The sequence below is a fragment of the Xiphophorus maculatus genome, chromosome 21 (assembly GCF_002775205.1).
Source record: "Xiphophorus maculatus strain JP 163 A chromosome 21, X_maculatus-5.0-male, whole genome shotgun sequence".
NCBI lineage: Eukaryota > Metazoa > Chordata > Actinopteri > Cyprinodontiformes > Poeciliidae > Xiphophorus > Xiphophorus maculatus.
Window position 1 is genome coordinate 10,536,185 of NC_036463.1, and position 14,853 is coordinate 10,551,037.

At 38.6% G+C, this 14,853-nt stretch overlaps 2 protein-coding genes across 2 annotated transcripts; both read left to right on the forward strand.

The window, feature by feature from the left end:
- The first annotated feature begins 1,144 nt into the window (after positions 1–1,144).
- Positions 1,145–6,432, forward strand: cops5 (COP9 signalosome subunit 5). Its single transcript, XM_005797841.3, has 8 exons — positions 1,145–1,435; positions 1,904–2,138; positions 3,161–3,289; positions 4,124–4,189; positions 4,318–4,403; positions 4,491–4,602; positions 5,285–5,433; positions 6,202–6,432. Exons 1-8 carry the CDS (start codon positions 1,299–1,301, stop codon positions 6,290–6,292), a joined length of 1,005 nt encoding a protein of 334 aa, XP_005797898.1. The 5' UTR covers positions 1,145–1,298; the 3' UTR covers positions 6,293–6,432.
- A 2,630-nt stretch (positions 6,433–9,062) lies between these two features.
- ppp1r42 (protein phosphatase 1 regulatory subunit 42) lies at positions 9,063–14,846 on the forward strand. The gene is made up of 8 exons (XM_005797891.2): positions 9,063–9,173; positions 10,359–10,554; positions 10,638–10,804; positions 10,905–11,043; positions 11,496–11,612; positions 13,765–13,882; positions 14,026–14,160; positions 14,470–14,846. Exons 2-8 carry the CDS (start codon positions 10,423–10,425, stop codon positions 14,628–14,630), a joined length of 969 nt encoding a protein of 322 aa, XP_005797948.1. The 5' UTR covers positions 9,063–9,173; positions 10,359–10,422; the 3' UTR covers positions 14,631–14,846.
- The last annotated feature ends 7 nt before the right edge of the window (positions 14,847–14,853 follow it).

The window sequence follows — 14,853 nt, forward strand, 5'->3', positions numbered from 1 at the left end:
TTTTGAGCATGAAAGATTATGTGGCTTATAATGAAGAGTAAATTGACCTGTTAAATACAATACCTGGATCTGTGTTTCTGTGATAACATAGTAGGAGGCAAAGTCTACCTATCAAACATGTATTGCTCCTAAACTAGTTTTTTTTTTCTGTTGCGTGCAATGCGAAGCCTGTGACCATAAGTTTTATCTGGAAAAAAAGGGGAAAAAAGTAGATATGCAAAAATAGTCAAAGGATGCCCATTTGAAAAAGGATGCCATACTGCCTCAAAGCTACGTACTCTAAAGCTAAACAAAGATTAGCAAAATTGAATCATTTCGAAAGCTGTGGGCAGGATGTAAATGGGTTGGCATTCTAATCCTCAGGGCCAGGTGACTTGCTCTGCATGTGTACAAACACTCTGTATGGAGAACAGACAGCAGGAGAACCTTCTCCTGTAGATCAGCCCATTGGATTGAAATGTTACTACACTGGATTCCTACCTGACACATTAATACATGTTCCAGCTTCACCTCAAAGGTTCTTACTGGGCTTTTGGCCACAGATGCTCTTCATTGTTATCTTTACATTCCTTATTCTTTACATTTAGTTCTGAATCTTAGTGGCATACACTCTATTTAATCAGTTAGAAATTATTTAAAAAACAACTGAGAAAATGTGTTCTTATATTTATATATGTAGGAGTGGGTGTGTGTGTGTAAGTTGTTTTGTTCATTTTCACCCTTCTCTTATGACCCTATAGTATAGATATTAACACTCCTTGCCATATTTTCTCAATTAATGCATGTACATAGTGACAATAAAGACACAGCTGTTTATTAAAGAAATGCTGACAGATTCAAAGGGATTCAAAGGATAATAGTTGACAAATTTGAGGAGCATCTTTTATTTTTCGAGGTATGAGCAAAACCGCCGCTAGATGGCAGTGTATCCTTAACAGTCAGTTGCAGTCTTCTATGGACTATACCATCTGTTGGTGATGATTGTAATTTAAGAAGAGTAATCCATACACTAGTTATCATAACTCGTAGTAAATCACATGAATATAAATATTACGTTTTTAAATAAAAATTATATCATCGATTAATTAACTGTAGATTTCTGCAGCCCTAAGACCAAAGGTCACTCAACATTTTCTATTATTGGCATGTTGGTTTCGTCCAACTGTCATGGCTTCCTGAGCGAGTGGATGCTAGGCCCCAACAACCTTTGAAGAAACACCAGGTTTCGTCTCTTATTTGAGGAGGAATTTGGTGCTTTTTTACACATCAGGTGGCGTGACTGGCCGCTAAATTTCACCATGGCCGGGAGCAGCACGGCTCAGAAAACATGGGAGCTCTCCAACAGAATGCAGGAGGTGCAGAGCATCGATGAAATTTACAAATATGACAAAAAACAACAGCAGGAAATCCTCGCCGCGAAGCCATGGACGAAGGAGTACGTTTGCTTGTGTTGTCTGTTTTTTGCTGAGCATGTATGCAAATCGATGTTTGGGCTACTTTGTGTGGTGTTTATTCTGCTAGTTCTGGTTAGCTTAAAGCCTAGCTAGCTAAAAGCTAACATGCTAATTGTCCACTGCAGCAGCACTTGGTTGTTTGTTTACAAAGGTCTACATTTGTGTTGTGGCTTCAGTAAACATATTCTGAGGCAAGAGGTCACCTAGATCTGGAGTCATAATCATATTTATCTCACTTTTGGAACGAACAGAAAACATTGTACATGGAACGAGCATTTTTGTATTTATCTTCAAAATGTGTATGTAATTCTATTAAAGGAGTATTTGATTATGGTTATAAAATGAGAGTACGACTTACAGAAGTGATGCATTAAATCAGATTTACTGTAAAAAAAAAACAGTTTAAATAGATAGAGGGCTTGTTTGTGATTGCTTATTTGTCTTTCCAGTCACCACTACTTCAAGTACTGCAAGATCTCAGCTCTGGCGCTGCTGAAGATGGTGATGCACGCCCGCTCCGGTGGGAACCTGGAGGTGATGGGTCTCATGCTGGGGAAGGTGGACGGAGAAACCATGATCATTATGGACAGCTTTGCGCTGCCAGTGGAAGGGACAGAAACCAGAGTCAATGCCCAGGCTGCAGCCTATGAATACATGGCTGCCTACATTGAAAATGCCAAACAGGTAAGAAACTGACTTCCTCGTGGTTAGAAAAATCCGTAACAATGCAGGTTTAAAAAAGTAGTGCACTAACACTTTCTGTGGATTTTTCTGTTCAGTTGAATACTGTGTTATAAATGAATGGATTTGTTATTGTGATTCAAGAATAGTTTAGTGAGTAACTTCTTGATCAGAGCGCTTTGTCTTAGATGGAACAGCAACCAAACTATAAAATAAGCCACTTCAAGGTAAAACTTGCCTTAATAATTTAATAAACCCTTCAGCTTACAGACGTTTTGTGCAGCAGTTTATACTTGTGTTTTAGAAAAGCTAACATGATGGGGTTACCACACCCATCAACCTTTGTGAATGGTTAATATTTTAATACCATAAACTTAATTTTAAAGTTCTCTATCCTATTCCCATGTGCGGCATTTCTAGTTAACAGGCTAATTATTCCTATTTTATCTGTCCCAGAAGGTTTGTGTTTTTAAAATGTTCTTGTACATTACAGTTATTGGCATCTAAGGATGTATAAAAAGCTTCAAAGAAGCTCTCCAAGAAAAACATTAAAGACAATTCAAGTGTAAACTTCAGTACTTCTAGTCAGTCGGCAGGATGTTGGTAATTATAAGAATATATTTTTCAATTTTATTTTTTCCCCCCAAATAAATCAGTGATTTGTATCTCATAGATTTCACAAAACTTTTGAATGGTAATCAATTACTTCTTGTCTCTCTGTGTCGTATAGATTTTAATGCGAAACTTTGGTGAATTTTTATTTGAAACTCTATAAAAGGGGAATGACATGGGAACATGCCTTTCACATCAAAAAAAAATATGTAGGTTAGAAAAACAATGATATCTATATTCTACCTTTACATGAAAAACAAAAATAAACTCTTAAACTAACAATGATTATGCCGAGGTAGACTTTTTTGTCTGACGTAATTTTTAATCAAAGACCATTGTTTTAGTGTTTTCTTGCCATCAGTATTGCTGTAAGTTGAACTTTTCAACATTATGCATATAATCTGTTGTGTTAGGTCGGTCGGTTGGAAAATGCTATTGGCTGGTACCACAGTCACCCAGGCTACGGATGCTGGCTGTCAGGCATAGACGTCAGCACTCAGATGCTCAACCAGCAGTTTCAGGAACCTTTTGTGGCGGTTGTGGTAAGCCATAAAAAAACTTTTACTTGCATATGGTTTTCATAAAGTTATTGAAAAGTTGTACATTTATTTGTCTTAATTTTACACTTTAGGTCTTAAATATTTCATTAAGAGGACTTGAAATATATTGACTTCGGTCTTAAATTTGTACATTTGATGATTTGCTGCTCAAGATGCAGGAAGGCAAAAAGTCCTCTCACATCAGACATTCAGCTTTCCCTGCAAAAGCGTTCTGCAGCTCAATCTGCTTTATTGTATTTTAAGCAATTAAAATCAACATTTTCATATATTCCACTTTAAGCTCTTTCTTCAGAAGAAAGTTTATATCTAAAAAGACTTGACTGTAAAAGATTGATTCTAATAGTTTGGTATTGCCAAAATACACAAATTTCCAATTTAGAAAAGTGTATTTTACTTACTTAAATGATGGAGTGGCTCATCTATAAACTAAAAAGTTACTAAATAAGCTACAGATTTTAAGTCACTTATGCAGGTCTTAAATTCCAATTATCTTTGTATTAACCTTTAAGTCCCTGAAACTTTCAGAATCCCTGATAAATAAAAAGAAAACACAACTTGTGTAACTGAGAAGATTTATTTATGTGTCAGTGCAGCTTTGTAAGTTGCTCTGTAAATTTTTTTTGTTGTTGTTGCAAACATGTATCCTTTGTACACCTCATTTGGTACAGCAGCACTTAAATGCTGGCGGCGTCGTATAATGAAGTGTGTATTTTCAGCACACTGACAGCCAGAGTGGGAGGCTCTTGGGGGCCAGATTTGAGCGGTCCCAGGAGGATCTTACGACCTCTGACTTTGTTTCCCCCCTTTCTACTGTAGATCGACCCCACTCGGACTATTTCCGCAGGGAAGGTCAACCTCGGTGCCTTTAGGACATACCCAAAGGTAAAGCAAAGACATTTCCTGAACCAGTTCATTTTATGTTTTAATTTTTATTTATTTTAGTAATTTTTTTTATTTTTTATTATTTATATAGTTTTTTTAAATGTAAATAATCAACCTTGAATTTTCAGGGTTACAAACCTCCAGATGAGGGTCCGTCAGAATATCAGACAATCCCTCTGAATAAGATAGAGGATTTCGGTGTGCACTGTAAACAGTGAGTACATTTGCATTTAAAATGTTGCTCTTGCATTCTGATTTTGCCCTCGCTGCTCATATTTTTCCTCATACGTGTCCTATTTAGGTATTACGCCCTGGAGGTGACTTACTTCAAGTCTTCCCTTGATAGAAAGCTCCTGGAACTCCTCTGGAATAAATACTGGGTCAATACCTTAAGTTCTTCCAGCCTGCTGACGGTATGTAAGCAACTTCAAGAATCAAAATGCGCACTAATTGTTTGGCATTTTGATTTATGGTTAATTATTAGACTATAACTCATTTGGACATGTGGTCGCTAGCTTGTGATGTTGTGATTTATTACCGCGTATTAGCTAAGTCCCCGTGTTTGTTGGCTTTAGTAATAAGCTGTATGTGAACTTTTTAACACAGTTTAGAAGTAAAGTTGGATGAGATTCTTCTCCCCTCACCCCCTCCACAGTTTGGTCTGAATATTGAAAACCCATCATGCCAATTTGCATTTGGTTGTTGTAACTCTGTCCTGCGCTCCTCTAAATACCTTAAACAGACATCAGGCTTATTCAAGCAGGGACCTTTTTGACATTATGGAGGAAGATGAATTGACTAGATGTCAAGAACAAGCTGCTCCGCGGGTGACAGGCTTTGTCAGTTGCTACACTGTCCCCCTCGCCATTGTGTTTTAATTACCTTCTCTACTATAAACACGACCTCACCTTAGGCAAACGTTTCGCCGACGTTCAGCCATTCACCACGGCTCGCAAAGTGTTTTCAGCAGCTTGTTGGGCAGATTAGTTGCTGTTCTTTATGTGGAAAAATCTGTTATCTGGGCTTTTTGTTGGCAAATTATGCATGGGTTGGTTTCTTTGTGTGTAAGTGACTGTTTGTTTGCTGGACGCTCAGAACTCGGACTACACCACGGGCCAGGTGTTCGACCTGTCAGAGAAGCTGGAGCAGTCGGAGGCCCAGCTGGGCAGAGGCAGCTTCATGCTCGGCCTCGACACGCATGACCGGAAATCCGAGGATAAGCTGGCCAAAGCAACGCGAGACAGGTGGAATTCTTTTCATTTTAAAAAAATCCGTCACACTTTTGCTTTAAATCATTTATGTCTGACTTAATTACCTACATTGCCTTGCAAATGTAGTCAAACTCGTAACATAAGCTATATAGTAATGGAGGTTGTTTCTATTGTGTTTCTAAACTATTTGCAAGTAAAAATATGAAAGTTATAGTAAAGTTATTGGAGTATTTCAATTAATACTTCTGTAGCAATGTTATTTTCAGATTACTGGAAATCTATAAAATGCAACCCCACAGTACTATGTTGCCACCACCATTATGTTAGTCTTATGTTTTCCATGTGTGTCAAAAAGTTTAAAATTTGTCATAGTAAGTAGGTGACTTCTGCAGGCAACTGGGTGCACTCTGGTTCATTTAGATTTATCATAGTGTAGTGAATTGAAAAAGAGAATGCATTCTTCATTTTTCAGATATTTATGTGTAAAGTGTCAAAAACAATGCATCTTTTCCTTACACTAACTATATTTTTAAGTGGCCTGTAACTTAAAATCAAGTTGTTTGATAATATGGAATAATTTTAAACTCCATACATTTTAAAATATTTAAACAGATTATAGTCATTATACATTTGTTCTGCAATTGTGTATGTATGTAAGAAACTAAACAATATATTTTTTTATGGAAGTCTATGGAGCGATTCTCATGCAGATGTAACGTTTCTGTACTGCCTCCCTCCTTTTTTTTTTTTTTCTTGCCGCTGCGACTGCTAATCTTCATTTTTCACTCTGCTTTGTTTCAGCTGCAAGACGACCATAGAGGCAATTCACGGCCTGATGTCCCAAGTCATTAAAGATAAACTCTTCAATCAAATCAACACATCCGCCAATTAACACTGAAAACACAGTTTTATCTCAAAATTATTTCTTGTGCATGACTGGCTGTACTCCTGCTTAGATTACTACCATTTCTGTTTGAGAGGGTTTTTGTTGAGCAAAACTGCCGTAAAAAAAATAAAATATTAAAAGCACCATCTTGCGTGAATATATTTTGATGTGATCTGTCACATTGCATCTGATAAAGTGGATCATTTGAATAATGTAGTTAAGGTAAACAATACTGCCCAAATATTCTAAATACACAGTGTATATTTAGGCCTCTAAATGAAACGCGTTTTAGGGCAAATCTCCTCTCCAGCAAAACATTTAAATAACCCACTGCGCTCATATTTGGCTCCCACCACGTCGCAGCATTACATAACCGAATGACGAACTCCAGCTCCTGCACAGGCTCAGCGGGGATCGCCCGCCCTGCCTGGGACGTCCCTGCGGGCTCTCACGCTGCGCGCTGCTCGGCCCTCGGCAGCAGACGCGCCGGCGATGCCGCCGGCTGCGGTGGAGGCGGTGATGCAGCGCAGAGGCACGAGCCGCGCACACAGGAGTCCATTCACCCCGGCGTGTCTGCTCTTCATCGAGGCGAACGTCCACCTAGTCTGCCTCTTTTTTCCACTGACAGCTGTTTTGACTTGCGTTCGTGTCGTGTCTTGTTTTTTTCTGGCATTGTAATGGTTTAATGTGTATTTGTAACGTCATGTGTTGCAGAGGAGAGAATCCCGGCGGGGCAGTGGAGGAGATGCCTGGTGTTTCTCATGCACATTTGCTGCGGCGCAACTGCTTGTAATAATTTTCTTGAGCTATTATCTAAATTGTCTTCAGGTTCAAGGTAGAAAAATGAACCCTGCTATATTAAATTTAATTATGAATGTAAACTCGTTAGATAAGGTTTCTGTAAAAATCCACTGATTAGCTCATGCTTTTGCCAGATATTTAAATGAATTGCATGGATGTCTGTCACAGTGCTGATGAAGTATTTAAAATATGCACGGCTAATATTGTTTTCCCTTATTCCCCATTCCTCATTATTTCAGATTCATCGAAACATACTGAACTTGTTCAGTGTGTAAACATAATGATTATCTCCAGATGGACATTTGCATGCATGACTAAAATTGCATTAGGAAAAGCCAAAAGTCCATTAACCATATATTCTTTCTGTTTTCTTTGTATTTTAACTCCACAGTACGTCTCTATTCCTTCAAAGGGTGAATGTATTCAACGTTTGACACTGCCATGAGTGCAGATGATTAATGAGATTAGTAGCTATCGATTACGGACACCGAAAGAAGGTCCTGTAGTTCAAATGTCCCAGGTAAGATGTTTAGCTTGGGCCGGTGACGAATTAAGCAGCGATGTGTGTGAAGATGGAGAACGCAGCCCAAAAATGTGGAGGTACAACACTTCCTCTCCACCATGTGCTCCTGCGCAAGTAGAGGGCGGTCCCTCAGGAAGCTCAGGTCATGGCATGATGTAGATTAACAATGCAGGGGTCACTGCATGTGGTGGGTTCCTGACTTGGTGTGTTTTACTGAAATATTATCTCTGTAATGTAGTAATAACAGGGAATTGTAAACTGCAAAAGAGATACTTAAAAAAAAAAAAACGTTTTTAAGTAGCTCCGCCTATGTATAATGTTAGTAAATTATAAAAATATAAGTATTGGTTGTTAAACTCACATTTAAAATCAGTAATCTCACTTTGTCCATTCTACTTTAGCTTTTCCTCACACAATTCAGTATAAAAGAAAATTTGTTTTTTAAACTATTCCTTTTAAATAAAATCTAAAAAGTGTTGTGTAATTGTTTTAGTGAAACCTTTATTTATCTTAACACCCCTAAATAATAAAACTTTAAAAATAAAAACATGCCTTTGGAAATCAGTTTAATAGTTCTTGGAGGGAATCTTTCTGTGTGTAAATTAATCTATTTTAAACTAGCTGCTCTGGAAAAGGCCTCAAAGGTTTCTTGGTGAACAGACCAGGTCAGAGAATGATATAGAAATATTAAAGCAGTTTTAGGCCATAAAACAATATGCAAAGCTTGAAGAGCATTAATAGGAGTGAGGCATCTGAGAGGCCCTTATTAACTCTGGAGATTTACAGTTCAGGTAGAAGAATTTACTGATAGGACAACTACTAGATAAAGCCAAAATGCAATGCAAAAATCTAAATCTATGATAGTGAACCAAGTCTATATTATATGTGCCACATCGTGTGGCTATCGTGCTGTGGGAGGATTTTCCACAGCAGGGACAGGGAAGCTGGTCAGATTTGATTGATTGAGTATTGAATAAGTATTAACGGCTCATTGGAAAAATACCTGTAAGAGGATGCAAAGATCACTTCAGACTGGAGTGGAGTTTCCAGTAGGACCCCAAGTATACAGATAGAATTTGAAATCAATAGCTCAGGTAAAGTCCAAACCTGAATCCAATTGGCAATCAATAACTTAGAAGTTGCTATTCACAGACACCCCAATCAATCTGCCTAAGCTTTTTTGCAGAGAAGAATGAGTAAAAACAAGTGTTTATTTGTGTGAAGCTAAGTCGTTTTACAAAGTACAGGGAGGTGAATTCAAAATTTTCAGCTTTTCATCTAGAATGTCTTTTGATCTTAATGATATAAGTTAACGTAACAAAATGTAAAATGTTTAAAGAGATATGGCTCTGTATTTAATAGTTTAATGGCTCGTTTCAAGTTACACCGACTTAAAATGCAAAACAAAAAAAAGCAAAGACAACTATTTCCGGCGTATTCTGTAAATTCTGGTTGCTGCTGTTGCGTTGTTTCCATAACAACCACGTGCTAGTATCAAACAAACTTTGTTTGCGACGGGCTTTCTAACTTCTCCGAAGCGGCTTCCTTTACATCAATTTTAAGGTATTTGCTGACCTCGACCGGAAGGAGAAATTTGTTCGTTTTTGCTCCTTTTTGTGAGGAGGCGCTGCGTTAAATGGTTATGTTATTCAATTCATACAAACGTGTCGTGGTGCGCTTTTAATGCAGCTTTAAATTAAATGTTCACTTCACAAAACGTATTTAAAGGCGCAGCTTTGACGTTTGCACGTCATTTATGAGAAAAGAGAGAAATAAAGGCTCTCTGTGCATTTTTTTCGATTCGGGGACTTGGTTAGCTGGCTGCTATATATTATTGATTTAAGAATTTGTCCAGGACTGGATAAGAATGGAAAGAGAAAGTATACAGAAAAATGTTTATATTTCCAAACCTTATTCCATGGACTTTTGAGATGAAATATGTTTGCATATATTTTCAAGAATTTAATGTTATTTGGTTTCATTTTGTCCCTTATTTATTACCGTAGTATGCATTTTGTGTCGTGTTAATGTTCTTAATATTGTCGATTATGTTTTCATTTGTTAATTTGTGTGTTATCTAATAGTGGGTTATGTGCAACTTCTCCTTATATCGCAAGAATTTTTTTTATTTATTTAAACTATTTCATATCCCTTTTTAAATCAAATTATATTTGTTTACAATTATTTGATTTTTGGTCCAATTCTAGAGTATATCATATGTCTCTATCATATCACCAGGACCTCCCTGCACTTTTTGGGCCCTCCGGCGTGTGCCTAAAGGCCAGTGTAGTAATCTGTCAGTAGCCACACATGCTGACAGCTGTTTATTTAGCAGGTGGAGAGGTGATATATAGTAAAACCTATTCTACAAGCAATGTAAAATCAAAGTGCAAAATTTAATACCTCGGTGTAAGGTCAAGCTCATAAAAAGTCCCTTGGGGTCTGAACACAAGGAAGCAGAGGAAGCAGCTCAGACTGCACATAGAGGGGGGTCACTATGGTTACAACACAAACTGAGAGGTCACCAAAGCATTTGCCCTCTTAGAAAACGTTCACCTCTTTGAGTATGGTGACGTTTTTTTTTCTTTCACAAGTTACTTTTAATTATAAATTTGCATCAAAAATAGAGATTTAGATATCTGATTTTTTAAAAATATGTAAATAGAAGCTATTTATAACTAATAGACAGTTTTTTATGAGGAATTTGTTTGTTATTTCAGCTAATTTATGTGTTTTTCTTGTAAACAGTCCAGGTCAGTGCTGTGGGCTCTGCGATTGGCTGAAGAAACACCCTTTGTGAAGCCAAGACAACATGGCCTGTCTGACCATAGATCTCATAGCTAAATCTGGAAAACACTTCAAAAAGAGAAGGGGCATCTCTCTTCTGCATTACCTGAAGACCCTCACCCATCTCCACTTTTCCAACAGGAACATTGAGGAGATTGTGAGTAGCCGACATCATCACTTATCCTTCGCTTCTGTTTGTTTCCCCAACTATTCGTTTCAAGTCACATTTGAAATCTTTAGGGAGATCTGTCCATGTGCGGGAACCTCACTGTGCTTTACCTGTTTGAGAATCGCTTAACAAAGATTTGCAGCCTGGACTTTGCCTCCAACCTCACCCATCTGTATCTGCAGAACAACAACATCACTCATATGGATAATCTCTCCAACCTGAGGAAACTCACCAAACTGTGAGCACAGATGCTTTTAATGGATTTATATTCTGTGTCGTGTCCTCCGTTTGAGCTTGAAGGCATATGGGTGATTTTCCTGCTCGTATTATTTTTCCAGGTATCTGAGTAGGAACAGAATTTCAGTGGTGGAGGGTTTGGAGGAGCTCCGCGGACTCAAAGAGCTTCATTTGGAGAATCAACAGCTGGAGCCAGGGGACCAGTTGCTCTTTGACCCCACGAGTGTCCTCGCTCTTGCTGTATGACCTGCATTTCACATCGCGCGGTGCAGAAATAGCCACAAAGTCTGCTCCTTTTTTAATGAGCGTCTTTTTTTAACATTGATACCAAAGAGGCTTCTGTTACTCCTGGTTGTTTAGATAACTTAAATAAATAACTGTGAGTCTCTGCAAACTCTAGAAGCTAATACAGAAATGCATATTTAGCACCGGCAGTAGTTCAGATATATAAATGGCAACAAATCTAGATGCTTCAGAAAACATATTGTCATGGATCTATGTGATTTTCCAACACATACAATAACCCTCCAATGTGTTTCTTTTAAGAAAAGCTTTAATTGCATGTCAGTTTCAATTTGCTGTTTCATTCTGTCTGTCTTATATATAACTGTAGGATGATTTGACTTCAAACATGTTTTAATGTATCAGTAATTTTAACTCTTTCTCTCCACTGACATGAATTCTTTGCGCAGGAATCTCTTTGTGTGCTGAATATTAATAACAATAACATTGAGGACATCAAAGACCTGTCGGTGCTGAAGGAACTCGAACATTTTTCTGCTGCTAAGAACAAATTGCTTCATATTGATGTAAGTCACCTTGACTATTGGGCGATTATCTGATAGGCCAAAACTGAGAGAGGCGTGAATGTGAAGTGTAAGAAAAATTCATGATTTATTTTTTTTACATCTTTGTAGACATTTTTGCTCAATTTTCTTTAAAAATATACCTCTAGGTAAACCAAATTGAATGGAGAACACAGACTCACAGATTATAAATTGGATTTGATTAAGTCATTCCAACAAGCGAATATCCTGTATCCACTCATACCATGGAAATGTCCCAAACTGATCCTAATTTTAATGTCTCTGCCAATCCAGCTGATTCAAATGGCCGAGTTATCTCCTCAGTTCATTTTTCCTTGCATCTTCAGATAACCTCTGACCAGATTCCTTGCTTCTTCTAGAGAAAAACATCCCCATAGCATGATGCTGCCCACACCATGTTTCACTCTGGAGATTGTGTGTTTAAGATTCTATCCTCTACATAGCATTTGGCAAACTTTCAACACAACTACTTATGACTTTCTTGCAAAAATGGCTTCAAACCTTCAAGTATTCACAAAGCAGCTGGATTCATACTATCTTAACTACAAGGAGATTCTGTTTTCTTTTGAATGCAAGTGCTTGCTCTGAATTTTATATAGGGGAATCAGAGGGAAGGGGGCCACCTTCATGCAAACCGTCACCGCCTGTCACATAAAATCTCCATAGGACGTTGGGGTGTAAATCTTTTGCATGACATGATAGGAAAGTATGCAGACGATGTACATTAAAATCACATTCATTAGCTGATGAAGTTGACTCTCTTATTGCTCGGCAGCTTTCTGCAGTGGTGTGTGAAATGATATGGAGAGCAGGGATGTAGGGAACCAAATCCTGCAAAAAACCCAACCAGAGGTTCCCAGTCTGCTCGACGCGCAAAGGATCAAAATTATGCAGCAAATCAGCAAGCTGCTCCCAAGAGACTTTTCTCACTGACAGCTTTTAACAAGCACAAGTTTCTCTCTTTCCTTGAAAGGCTGGATTTTGTTTTTCTTCCCAACCCGAGGATCCAGTGTTTGATATCCTGAACTCAGAAAATATCACTTAATGAAGATTTGTCTAATACGGTGAAACCCAGAATTAATTTGCAAACCAAAGAGGTTGATTAAAAAATCCATAATTCTGACAGCACTTTGCAAGCATTTTATAACTGACTTATTCGTCTTTAATGCAAATAAGTTTCTGTTTTTGACCATTGACGTAGGCAATTCTAGTGTACACGTCACTCCCAGCAAATATTTCCTATAATTTATGCAACCCGTCTCCCTCTATTGATCCTGCAAAGACAGCTCTCCAAAGGATCGATTTCTTTTTCTGCAACATTTGGTGAAAAATCCTGAGGAAACATTATGGATTTTTAAAATAGATTATGACAGCCAGTCAGCCGGGGTGACAAATGGGGAGCCTCTTCGGAGGCTGTTAGCCGCGCGCAGGGCAGAGAGGACAGAGGAATCGAAGCGCTAGTCAAACGCAGGTTCATAACTGGCCCATCAAGCTTAGCGAGTCTCCAGCCTGAGTTGCTCCCCACGCCCCTGCGCTGGGGGGCAATTTGGCGCTGGGCTCCTCTTCAGTGAGGACCTTCTGAGTGACGGCCCTGACACGATCATTTATCAAAACCTGGGAGCGCACGGTGCTCAAGGGGTCCCCTCTGAACTGATTGCAGCTCAGGCTGGAAAAGTGGAAGCGCTTTGGCCAAGACAGGAAGGCAATGAACAATCAGAGCGTGTCCAGAGAGTATTCATATTTCCAGGCTTGGATTAATGTGCCTTTAGATAAACATACAACTGCAGGCAAGTCGCTGGAGGAGCCAGCCCTGCATCGCCCCCAGGAGAAAACTAGGAGTTACATGACACCGGCGACACTGTTTATTAAAACAGACTGATGTGTTGTTTATGCCTTTTTCTGTTGGCCCTTGTACCTCACACTAACCTTCCCTTTTACCACTTCTTTGGCGTTTAATCATGTGTTTGTCTCTGATTTGCCATCCTATTGCAGACAAGCATTCATTTGTTCAAAGTAAAGTTGAAATGATTTCCTCTTTAGTTTCCAGGCATCACAGTAAAGACACCGATACTCCCATTTGAATCAGGAGTGATTAAAGCACAGCACCTTCATTTGATATTTTTCTGTTTTGAAGGAGATGGAGGACGTGTTCGAGCTCTGGTCTAAGCTGCTCATATTGGATTTGAGTGGAAATCCTGTGTGTAGACAACGAAAGTACAGAGATCGCCTTATAGTTGCGTGCCAAAAACTTGGTAAATGTTATTATTTCTCCTCTTGAGCAACAGAAATACACTTAAATTCTTTTCCTCTAGCTGTTCTAATATATTTAAAAAAAAATCATACATCCAATAAACAGTAAATGCTTTCTTTTTCAATTATACATGTGTTTACACAGGCACTCTTGATGGTAGAGACATTAACGAGATAACCAGGCAATTCCTTGTTAACTGGAAAGCGGCAAAAGAAAGCAAAAAGAGAAAAAACAAGAATACAATGTTGACTTGGCCCCTGGTTGCTCGTCCTCCCACAAGTGAGTCCCTCCTTATCCTATTGAATCAGTTACTATTGTTTACTTATCATTGGATTTCCAGGGGGCTAAGGGTTTAATCAGTCTGACTTTTTTTTGTCAGTTTTTGATGTCATTTTTTTTCTTTTGTGGCTACAATCCAAAACAATCTCCCTAATCCACACTGTCCACGTTCTTCACAATTCAGAAAACAGAGAAACCCAAATGAAAGCTGCATGTCAGACCCTCTGAGTCATCATTACTTTCTTAATCCTGCATGCGTTCGGACACGTCAGAATTTCTCCAATGTATGTGAGTTTGTTTGTGTTGCAGATGACTTTGGGGTCGCAGAGTCAGAGCACAGTCAGAGTTCACTTCCTTTTCGGCCCAACGACATGCGTAGCGGGGAGCCACAGGAGCCTCTTCAGTCATTTATGCCGGTTCAAAGTCAGCCTATAAGTCCAATTTCTGAGGTCATCAGTCTGAAGTCATGAGTATCCCTACTATCTTCATTCCAACCCTGTTTTGTCTAAACACCTTTCATCTTTAAGCCAGATATTCTGTAGCTGCAGTGGATGAAATTCATGGCATATCCATTTGATTTCACCAGCTGACTGAATTAACCACCTGGGAAAGAGTAATGAGTAAAACATGTAGCCCTTCTTCTTCTAGATTTTTAGTTTCTGTACAAATAAATCATTTGCAGCTCATGCTGTT

Coding starts and splice junctions, on each gene's coding strand:
- cops5 (XM_005797841.3), top strand. CDS start 1,299: ATGGCCGGGAGCAGCACGGCTCAGAAAACATGGGAGCTCTCCAACAGA. Junction 1,436..1,903: donor GCGAAGCCATGGACGAAGGA/GTACGTTTGCTT, acceptor TTGTCTTTCCAG/TCACCACTACTTCAAGTACT. Junction 4,603..5,284: donor GTTCTTCCAGCCTGCTGACG/GTATGTAAGCAA, acceptor CTGGACGCTCAG/AACTCGGACTACACCACGGG.
- ppp1r42 (XM_005797891.2), top strand. CDS start 10,423: ATGGCCTGTCTGACCATAGATCTCATAGCTAAATCTGGAAAACACTTC. Junction 11,044..11,495: donor CGAGTGTCCTCGCTCTTGCT/GTATGACCTGCA, acceptor TTCTTTGCGCAG/GAATCTCTTTGTGTGCTGAA. Junction 11,613..13,764: donor ACAAATTGCTTCATATTGAT/GTAAGTCACCTT, acceptor TCTGTTTTGAAG/GAGATGGAGGACGTGTTCGA.